The sequence below is a fragment of the Nannospalax galili genome, unplaced genomic scaffold, assembly GCF_000622305.1.
Source record: "Nannospalax galili isolate Female #2095 unplaced genomic scaffold, S.galili_v1.0 scaffold675, whole genome shotgun sequence".
Lineage (NCBI taxonomy): Eukaryota > Metazoa > Chordata > Mammalia > Rodentia > Spalacidae > Nannospalax > Nannospalax galili.
Window position 1 is genome coordinate 2,653,372 of NW_008337205.1, and position 11,230 is coordinate 2,664,601.

The 11,230-nt window shown below is 44.4% G+C and overlaps 1 protein-coding gene across 1 annotated transcript in view; it reads left to right on the top strand.

Annotated features, from left to right (window-relative positions):
- Nucleotides 1-8,441, top strand: part of Znf3 (zinc finger protein 3) — a 14,089-nt gene extending 5,648 nt beyond the window's left edge. The window contains exons 3-5 of the mRNA XM_008832397.3: nt 1,921-2,012; nt 2,512-2,638; nt 6,115-8,441. Coding sequence (XP_008830619.1) covers nt 1,921-2,012; nt 2,512-2,638; nt 6,115-7,178 — 1,283 coding nt within the window. The 3' untranslated portion in view covers nt 7,179-8,441. The remainder of the gene's footprint in view (nt 1-1,920; nt 2,013-2,511; nt 2,639-6,114) is intronic.
- Nucleotides 8,442-11,230: the final 2,789 nt, after the last annotated feature.

Consider the following 11,230-nt stretch of genomic DNA (forward strand, 5'->3'; position numbering starts at 1 on the left):
GAGATTGAATTCAGGTTGCCAAGCTTACACAGCAAGTGCTTTTTTATCTGCTGAGCCATCTTGCTGGCCCAAAATAAATTTTATTGAACTCTTATTCTGCTGGGCTTGTTGGCTCACTCCTTTCAATACAGCAGTGAGGAGGCAGAGGCAGGCTGAGGCCACAGGGAGATTGTCTCAAAAAAAAAAAGAACCCAAAATAAATATTTATTGTGTGTGTGCCTGTGCATATGTGTGTGTCTTTAGACATACATGTGCCACAGCACTCCTTATAAAGGTCAGAGGAGAGCTTCATATATTGGTTCTCTCCCTCTACCATATGGGCCCTGGGATCGAACTCATGTTGTCAGGCTTGGCAGTAAGCACCTTTAAATAATGGGTTTAATTACAATATTTTTTTATGTATGAGTGTTTTGCCTGTATGTAAGTGCACCTGTGTCTTGCAGTACCCATAGAGGCCAGAAGAGGGTGTTGGATCCCTTAGAACTGTAGTTAAAGATGGTTCTTAGGTGCCATGTGGGTGCTGGGATTTGAACCCAACCTGAGTTCCCTGCAAGAGTAGCCAGTGCTCTTTAACTATTGAGCCATCTCTCCAACTCCTAATTACAACTTTTTAAAAATTTATTTATTTTATGTGCAAGTGTATTGTCTGCATGTATATAAATGCACCCGTGTCATTCAGTGCCCAAGGAGGCCAGAAGAGGGAGTTGGATCCCCTGGAAATGGAGTTATAGATGGTTATTAGCTGCCAAGTGGGTGCTGGGATTTGAACCTGATTCTTCTGCAAGAGAAACCAGTGCTCTTAACTGCTGAATCATCTTTCCAGCCCCCCCTTTTTTATTTGGCTTTTTGAAACAAGGTCTCCCTGTAGCCCCACCTGGCTTGGAACTTGCTATGTAGACCAGATTACATAGCCAGCCATACTTGATGTTGTCCTCAGACCTCCACATGCTACATCATCGCATACACACGCCCACACTCAGACATACACAGATAACACACGTGTGTGCACACACAAAAACCAAAATTCTTAGAGGGTTGTGTAGAAGACATGCCTTCCATGGTACTGGGTATGAAACCCAGGGCCATACATATGGAAAGTAAGCACTTACCATTGAGCTCCATCCCCAGCCCCTTGTTCCAACAGGGAATATTGTTGCCATGTTTACTAGGAAAATGCGTCTAGCTCCCTTCCTTTTTCTTTGTCAGATCTAGTTATGTATTGTGGGGTAGCCCCTAAGAGACAAACATCTAAATTCAGGGCTCATAGGGAAAGTTATGTGGTCAAATGCAGAGCTAGGAAACATTTGTAGCATATAGATTTGGTCTAGGGGTGAAGAAAAGGAGAGGGGCTGTGGGCGTTGTGTCTTCTGTCAGGGCTTGAGGGAAACTGCTCATTCTCTGCTTAAGAATTTTCCACAGGCAGCTGGAGAGATAGCTCCGAGGTTAAGAGCACTGGCTGCACTTATAAAGGATCCAGGTTCAGTTCCTAGCAGCCACATGGCAGCTAACAACTGTCTGAAACTCCAATTCTAGGGGATCTGACACCTTCTTCTGACCTCCATGGGTATTACACAAGTGCATTTACACACATGCAGGCAAAACACCCATGCACATCAAACAAACAAAAATAAGCCAAAAAATTTTTTAAAAACGAAAGAATTTCCCACAGGAGTTAAATGATGCAGGAGTAATGAGAACATACCCTGCTTGTGGCCCAGCTTGGACAATGCTCATGAATCGTTGTGGGGCTGCTGATAGAGCTCTTTGTTTAGCGTGCACAAAGTTATGGGTTCAATCCCTAGCACTGCCAAGAATAAAAACAAGTAGTCATGAAAGCAGAGACGGGGTGGTTTTGGTGAGAGATGTGTTCTTGGGTCTGAAGCAGATAGACTGACTCCTGGCCCTGGTACTGTCCTTCAGGTCTCCCTTCTTCAAAAGTCCCTTCCTTCCCTGACAAGGACAGCCTGGGGGATGAGGTGTTGGCTGCTGCACTCCTAAAGGCCAAGTCCCAGGTAAGCCATGGCTCCCTTCATTCTTTTCCTTCCCATTTTGTGGATGGTTTCTATGGAGTGACAGCCCACTCAGCACCTTAAACCCCAATTCTGTCCATCCACACTATGATTATAGGGCCAATGAGATGACTCAGTGGTTAAAAGTATTTACTGCCAACCGTAACGACCTGAGTTCAATCCCTGGGACTCACAAGTGGGAGGAGAGAAACAACTCCCAAAAGTTAACCTCCACACATGTACTGTTGCCCTGTCCTCCCTCCCCCCCCAATAAATAAATGTACAAACAAAATTTACTTCCATTGTGGATGCTTGGAAGGCAGCTGTACTCACCACTGTGCCATCAATGAGGCACCCCATTGTGGACCCTCATGCTGTCATTGCTCTGACCTCCTCTCCCTGCTTTTCAAAGATACATTACTCACCCCCGTCCTGGTTGCTGTTTGGTGCTGCCAGTCCCAACCCTCATTCTGAAATTGCATGCTCGGCCATGTTGTTTCAGGAGTTGGTGACTTTTGAGGATGTAGCTGTGTACTTTATTCGAAAAGAGTGGAAGCGTTTGGAGCCTGCGCAGAGGGACCTGTACAGGGATGTGATGCTGGAGAATTACGGAAATGTGTTCTCTCTGGGTAAGGACTTGTGTCTTCTCAACAAAACTTGACTTCTGTGTTTGCTAGTGTGTAGTCTAGTCCCTGAGGTCAGCGGCTAGCCATTGACTCAGTTTCAGAAACCTCTAACAGCCATAATAATTATCACTCATTGGGGCTGGAGAGATGCTCAGAGCATTTAAGAGCACTGGCTGCTCTTGCAGAGGACCCACATGACAGCTAACAACCATTTGTAACTCCAGTTCCAGGGGATGTGACATCCTCTTCTGGCCTCCTTGGGTATTTCATACATGGGTACACTTGACATGCAGGCAAAACACTCATACACATAAAATAAAAATAAATTTTAAAAATTAAAAACAAAATTAATCACTCACATTTATAGAATACTTTTCAGTTTGTAAAGAGGTTTCATGTATCTGCTCATTTAATCCTCACAGTAATTCCATAGTTAAGTAGTTAATATTATCCTCATTTTATAAGCGTTTAAAGTGAGGTCAGAAATCTCAAATGCCAGCTGGGCATGGTGCGCATGCCTATAATTCCAGCACTTAGGAAGCAGAGGCAGGAAGATCTACAGTTCAATGTTGGCCACATAATGAGTTTGAGGTCAGCCTGGGCTATATGAAAACCTGCCTCAAAAAAGGGAAGTGGGGCTGAAGAGATGGCTCAGTGGTTAGGAGCACTTGCTGCTCTTGCAGAGGACCCAAGTACAGCTCACAGCACCCACAGGTTAGGTCACAACTATCTGTAATTCTGGTTCCAGGGATCTCATGTCTTCTTCTGGCCTCCATGGGCACCAGGCACACACACTGGTGCACATACATATGTGCAGGAAATAAATAAAATTAATCTTTAAAAAAAAAATCTCAAATGCAGCCCAGCCTGGTGGTGCACACCTTTAATCCCAGCACTTGGGAGGCAGAGACAGGCAGATCTCTGTGAGTTAAAGGCCAGCCTGGTCTACATAGTGAGTTCCAAGCCAGTTGGGGCTACAGGGAGACCCTGTCTCAAAAAGACCAAAAAGAAAAAAAAAATCTCAAATGCCTTGTGCCTAGTCATAGAGCTGGTTAGTGGCAAAGCTTGAGCTCCAAATTTTTTCTTGTTATTTATGGGCTTTTTGTTGTTGTTGTTGTTGTTGTTTGGGTTTTGTTTTGAGTGCTGGGACTACAGGCATGCACTACCACGCCCAGCTTGTTTATATTTTTTGAGACAGGGTTTCACACTGTAGTCCAGGTTGGCCTTATATTCTCTATAACCCTTCCACCTCAGCCTTTCTAGTCCTGGGATTAATGGCATGCGCCACCATGCCCAGCTGAACCCCACCTTTTTAACACCAAATCTGGTATTTTGTCCTTGTATTCTCAGGGCTTCTCAAGAGACTTCTGGATTAGTGTGTTGGGGTTCCTGTATGCGTGAGGTGCTGCTCTGTGTCTAAGGGAACATTCTGGGGCTCTCTGTTCTCCTCTTTCTGTTGAATTACCCCTAGAACCTCTTGCTTCATTTGGGATCTCATGTACCCCTTAAATAGAAGTGGACTGTTTGAGGGCTGGAGAGGGCTCAGCAGTTAAGAGCCCTTGCTGCTTTTCCTGAGGACCAGGGTTTAGTTAACAAAACCCATGTTGAGTGGCTCACAACCACCTGTAACCCAAACTCCGGGGGACCTGGCGCCCTCTTCTGGCCTCCCCAGATATCTGTACACACGTGTGTACGTATACACCTGCATGTAAAGTAAATCTTTAAAAAGAAATACATTGTTTTAAAGAGAAATTACCCTCTTAGCCTTTAGGACTAATTTCTCATCTCTTACCACACTTTCAGTGAGAACATTTTCCTAAACAGTGCCAAGGCATCTTCCTAACTGCCAGTTGAGGTGGCCCCATACCTTTCCTTTCTATCTCCTGCAGACCTGGGGTCTAGCTGTATTCTGGGACACTCAATATGGCTGTGTCTTTCCTCATGAACAGGGTTCCTATTTCTGAATACTGATATGATTTCTTTGCTGGGGTAAGAAGTGCTGAGGGTTCTGAGAAGAGAAAAGTCCTGAGAGCTACCTACTCAGTTACTGTCCTGTCTACTGTGAAAAATTTGATAAGCTGAGAATGCTCTCTGTACCCTCTACAATCACCCTCTAGGCCTGGAATTTCCTTTAGAACTCTGTAAATAGTGAAAATCAAGAAGCCAGACCCAGAGGTTTATTTACACAGCCTCAGCATAGCACAGCCTTCTAGGCTTAGGGCTCAGAGCTGGACTAAACTATTTTGCCTGTGGCATAGGTGGTGGGACAGGACTGTCCTCACCTGCTGGTCCCTAGTGGCCATCCTCTGCTGATGCTCGCTCTGCTGTTTTTCCTCTTTCCCATCTTTCTCCTCAGCAGTCTGTTAAGTTTCTTATACTTGCCCCACCCACATACTTCATTGTTTTTGGTTTTGGGGGGTTTTGTTTTGTTTCTGCTTTTCTTTGTGTCTTTTTGAGACAGGGTCTCCCTGTGGTCGCAGCTGGCCTGGAGGAACTCACTAAATGACCAGGCTGACCTTGATCTCACAGAGATCCACCTGCCTCTGCCTCCCAAGTGCTGAGATTAAAGAGATGCACCACCATGCCCGGCTGTTTTTGTTTTTGTGATGCAGGGTCTTGCTGTGGTAGCCCAGGCTGGCCTCAAACTCAGGATCATCCTGCTTCAGCCTCTTACAAGCTGGAATTACAGACATGTCCCTTTGTCATTCTTTTTTTTTTTTTTTTTTTTGTCTTTTTGGGACAGGGTCTCCCTGTAGCCCCAGCTGTCCTGGAACTCACTATGTAGACCAGGCTGGCCTCGAACTCACAGAGATCCGCCTGCTTCTGCCTCCTGAGTGCTGGGATTAAAGACATGCACCACCATGCCTGGCAACCTTTGTCATTCTTAACATTTTGCAATACCCATCACCCTTCTCCTAGTTACGTCTACAGCCTCTGACCTCTGAAGACTTTACCACTTTATTAAGCAACACATACTTCCTTATCTAGTTTTTGTTCCCAGCTTATCAGGTCCGTCTTCCCTCCCGACCCCCAGTGCATCCTCAACTCTCTCCTTGACTTTGCTTTCTGCCTTGTTTCCTCCCTGTTTCCCTAGCCCATGTGTTGCTGTAGTTGTACATTTAAGGCCACTTTTCAGGTCTGTAAGGGGCTTGTGCTTTTAGTACTACAAATGTCTGTGATTATTTTGTCCTCTGGTTTTTTTTCTTTTTTTCAGATTTATTTTTATTTATGTGTATGTGTGTTTTTGTGTGAATATATGCCACGTGTTTGCAGATGCCAGCGGAGGCCAGAAGTTGTGGATCCCCTGGAGCTGTAGATATAGGCAGTTGTGACCTGCCTGATGTGAGTGTTGGGAACCAAACTCAAGACCTCTGGAAGAGCAGCAAACATTCTTAACCTCTGAGCCATCTCTTCAGCCCCTGACTTTTATTCTTTTTCCCGCAAATAACATGTGACATTCTTATTTTTTATTGTGCCAGATGGTGAATCTAAAACTGAAAATGATCAAGTAATTTCTGAAGATACAGGATCATGTAAGAAGATATTGGGACGATTCTCAAAGGGTATTTCTCAGGGTCTTAAGTTAGAAGAAGCCTATGAACAGGAAGTCAGCCTGAAGAGGCAGTTAGGGAACTCCTCTGGAGAAAGACTGAATAGGAAAATAAAAGATTTTGGCCAAGTGACGGTTGAGAAATTTGCCCACATGGGAGAAAGAAATGAGAAATATAATGAGTTTGGGAACAGCTTCACTATGAATTCCAACCTTATTTCCCATCAGAGGCTTCCCGTGGGAGACAGACCCCATAAGTGTGATGAATGTAGCAAGAGTTTTAATCGAACTTCAGACCTTATTCAACATCAGAGAATCCACACTGGGGAAAAACCATATGAATGTAGTGAATGTGGAAAAGCCTTCAGCCAGAGCTCACATCTTATTCAACACCAGAGAATCCACACTGGTGAGAAACCTTATGAATGTAATGATTGTGGGAAGACCTTCAGTTGTAGTTCTGCTCTCATTCTACACCGGAGGATCCACACTGGCGAGAAACCTTACGAATGTAACGAATGTGGAAAAACCTTCAGCTGGAGTTCCACCCTTACTCACCATCAGAGAATCCACACTGGCGAGAAACCTTATGCTTGCAATGAATGTGGGAAGGCCTTCAGTAGAAGTTCCACCCTAATTCATCATCAGAGAATCCACACTGGAGAAAAACCTTATGAATGTAACGAGTGTGGGAAAGCCTTCAGCCAGAGCTCACACCTCTATCAACACCAGAGAATCCACACTGGAGAGAAGCCATACGAATGTATGGAATGTGGAGGAAAGTTTACCTACAGTTCAGGCCTTATTCAGCATCAAAGAATCCACACAGGGGAGAATCCCTATGAATGTAGTGAGTGTGGGAAAGCCTTCAGGTATAGCTCAGCTCTTGTTCGCCATCAGAGGATTCACACTGGAGAGAAGCCTTTGAATGTAATGGGTGTGAACAAGGGCTCTCTCAGAGTTTCTGCTGAATTAAACAGAGAATCTACATGAGAGTCACACCATTGTCACTTCCCAAGTCCAAAGAGCTCTTGCCTTATTTTATAAGTAGGAACAATCTAGGATGTGTCCCACCTCAAACCTTCACTCTAGAGAGTTTGGCAGATTGGGAAAATCATTCTAGCAGTGATCAGCAATCTGGTGGATTTCCCAGGAATGACACCAATGTTGAAGATTGTGAGGCAAGTAGTAGATGAGGCACTGGGAACAGAAGGAAGCTTGGTGACCAGTCACCCGTTCTGGAAGGGGTTTTGCACTAAACCATTTTTCTGACACCAGAGGAGCCTTTCTTTCCAAGGTGGGATGGAAGCAAAGTAGGAACAAGAACTCCAAGAATTCCACTAGCTGGAGTCAGTATGGTGAGCACAGAAGGCAGTGCAGTGGAAAGGGTCTTCTGGTCCTCTTAGTGTTGAGAAGGAAAATAGAGGCTGTAGTTCAGCGCCACTGCCCTCAACCCAGCTTTAGGACTGGACAAAGGACCAGGCATGGTGGCCCATGCCCTTAATCCCAGCACTCTGAAGGTAGAGGCAGCCAAACCTCTGTGAGTTCTGGCCAGCCTGGTCTACATAGTGAGTTCCAAGCTAGCCAGGGCTACATAGTGAGACCCTGCCCACAAAGAAAGACTGAACAAGGGCTGTTTTGATTCATGATTTCATGAATTAAGGAAACTTGGTGCTGAGGGATTTATTTTACTGGTAGGGGGACCCCAACAAGGTTTTCTGTAATGACTATCCTTTAGGGCTCTTGGAACAGTGCTACCCTGTTTGCAAGAGCAGTCTGGCGATACTGGAGGCAGACCCACATCCTCCCTTGTAACAGGACTGACTGGGAGTCCCCTCACAGCAGTAAATAACCTGAGGTAGCAAATCAGAAGCCTCTAGGACTGGCCTCTGATTCTTGTCCTCTCTTCCTCTTCCCATTCCTGTGATGAAAAGTAATTTAGTCTCAACCTTTAGTTACTAAGGATACTCTCAGGGAGCTCACCCAGCCAGCTTCTCCTGCTTTATCACCTTTAACATCTGCCCCCAGCAGCTGGACCTCTGATTCCACCTCTGACTTCAGCATCCGAGGATTAACACAGACAGCAAAGCCTAGAGGAGGAGGGTTGAGGCTCAAATCTGGCAGCAGAGCTCCCTGGTGGGTTAGGGTGGTATTCCCTGAGTGTTCCCAACTCAAGGCTTTCCGTTGTGTTCTCCCAACCCTGCTCATCCTGTAGTATAAATGAAGTGCACTATTAAACAAAATCATTTTTCAGAAGGGGAGATGGCTTGTGTTTTTGTATGGGGGTGGAATCTGTCAGTTAAAACAATATACCAGCTGTAAATGGAATCCAAAACTAAAGCTTAAAATTTTTTTCCCTACATTTTTTAATACTATATTTTATTTTTTAAGAAGAAGCATGTTGTTACAGCTTTAACATGCCCAATAACAGTTTCCAGAGCAAAGACACAGCTCCCCCAAAAGTGGCTATAAAATTTCTAGGTTCACTGTTGAATCAGTACAGTTATACAATATTGAACTCAGCATAAGTCCTGCAAGACACAAAATTGAATGAGTTTTTAACCCTCAAAAAAGATCTCCATTTCATTTCAAAATATACTGTTTCCTACAGAAAGACTCGTTTTTTGCCACTAACACAGATGTTGGTGCATGCGTCTCTCATCTGTATGTATCTGATCATTACTAGTCATAAACGTTTGCATTCGGATCCTTGGTGCCTGTGTATGTCTACAAAGTCATTGGGTAGATTTCAATGGTAAAGTTCATCACCTCTACTAATTAACATTACGTAAACTTTTATGCTTCCTCCTCAAAAATTTTGGTATTCGGGAGCTAGAGAGATAGCTCAGCGGTTAAGAGCACTGTTTGTTCTTGCAGAAGACCTGGATTTGAATCCCAGCACCCACATGGCAGCTAACAACCATCCAAAACTCCAGTTCCAGGGGATCCAATACCTTCTGTCCTCCACGGGCATTGCACGACATGGGTGTACTTATATGCAGGCAATACACTCAAACATTTAAAAATTATTTTTGAGAACCATTTCTGTTAGTGTGAGGTTTTCTTGTGATTCACAGCTCTCAAACTCCATTAGACATTGCTACAGACCTGCAAACTATGTAAAAATGTATACAACCACTCCAACCTTCATACACAAATAGGGATTTTTTTTTTTTTTTTTTGGTCTTTTTTTAGACAGGGTCTCCCTGTAGCCCCAGCTGTCCTGGAACTCACTAAGTAGACCAGGCTGGCCTTGAACTCACAGAGGGCCGCCTGCCTCTGCCTCCCAAGTGCTGGGACTACAGGCGTGCGCCACCACACCCAGCTCAGATAAGGATTTTATGAGCTGCAGAACATTCTGGGTGGGATAATTCTTAAGACTAACAACCCAAAATAGAAAGGTTGTTTGGGATACAGGAGGGTCTCAGATAAGAGAGTACTGGGTTGTTGGGTAGCGGTGATCAAATTTTGATGTCTTAGTTTGACTCTTGATAGAATTTACAACCATAAAGGAGGCTAGGTTGAAAATCTGACAAGTTGAGGAAATGGTCATGAACGAAACCTTTTTTTTTTTCCATAGGGTTTGTATCAACATAGTGTGATCAATCATCTGTGTCTTTAATGTCACCAAATTAAGGTGAAAGTGATCATTTTGGCTCCTTTAACATTTGCTGCCAGGCCTGGTGCTATAATCCTAGCTACTTGGGAGACTGAAGCAGGAGGATCACAAGTTCAAAGCCTGCCTCACCTACAGAATGAGTTTAAGGGCAGATTGGGCAGATTAGTAAATTAGAACACTCCATTGTTCATCCTTTGAATGACTGGAAGTTAGGCCTGGCTGAATTCTGCCTCCTGGTCAGTTCCACAGTTAGCTTCTAGTTTTGTTGTCTCAGACAACACAAACAATTATTTGTAAAATAGGACTTTCAAGAATGTTTTTAGGGCTGGAGAGGTGGCTTGGCAGTTAAGAACACTTGCTTGTCTTCCAGAGAACCTAGGCTCTGTTCCTGTCACCCACCTGGCCTCTCACAACTGCCTGCAACTTTCTTTTTTTTTTTTTTTTTTTTTTTTGATCTTTCTGAGACAGGGTCTCCCTATAGCCCCAGCTGTCCTAGAGCTCACTGTGTAGACCAGGCTGGCCTTGAACTCAAGGAGTGCTGGGATTAAAGGCGTGTGCCAATTCCAATGTCCTGAGTACTTTCCATTCTGTTCACCTGTTTGCTTTCTAAGCCTTATTGTAATGCTTTATTATTTTTTTTACTATTTATTTATTTTGGTCTTTTTGAGACAAGGTCTCCCTCTAACCCGAACTGGCCTAGAACTCGCTACTTAGACCAGACTGGACTCAAACTCACAGAGATTCACTTACCTCTGCCTCCCGAGTGCTGGGACTAAAGACATGCACCACCATGCCTGGCTTCACTTTGTTTATCAACATTTAACACTTTTTTATTTATTTTTTATGTGTATCATTGCTTTGGATGCATATAAGTGCATCCATGTGTGCAGTGCCTTGCAGAGGCCAGAAGGCATTAGATCCTCTGGAACTGGGGTTAAGGAGGGTGTCAGCTGCCATGTGGGTGCTGGAAATGGAACCAAACCTGGGTTCTCTGAAAGATCAGCCAGTTCTAACCACTGAGCCATCTCTCCAGCCCCTATTTATTTTTGAAACAGGGTCTGTGGCCCAGGCTGGCCTTAAACTGGGCTGAAGATGACCTTGAGCTCCTGATCCTCCCGCCTCCAAGGGCCACCACACCCTGTGCATGCTAAGCAAGCACTTGGCTATACCCAAAGCCTCTGCTCCACCGTTTTGTTCCATTCACTGTGCACAGTAGCTTCCACCCCTACCAAGTTAATAATTTCCTTTGAGCTGCCTCTGCAGTAACTACAAAGTTTCATTATTAACTCTTGTCCTACATCTGTTATTTATTGTTTATACATCTGACTCCCTTGTGGAAGGGTTAGTTCCCTGTATATTTTCATATATATATATATGGAATTCTTCATCTTGAGGTGGGACGCTGTGACATTTCCCCCTTCCACAT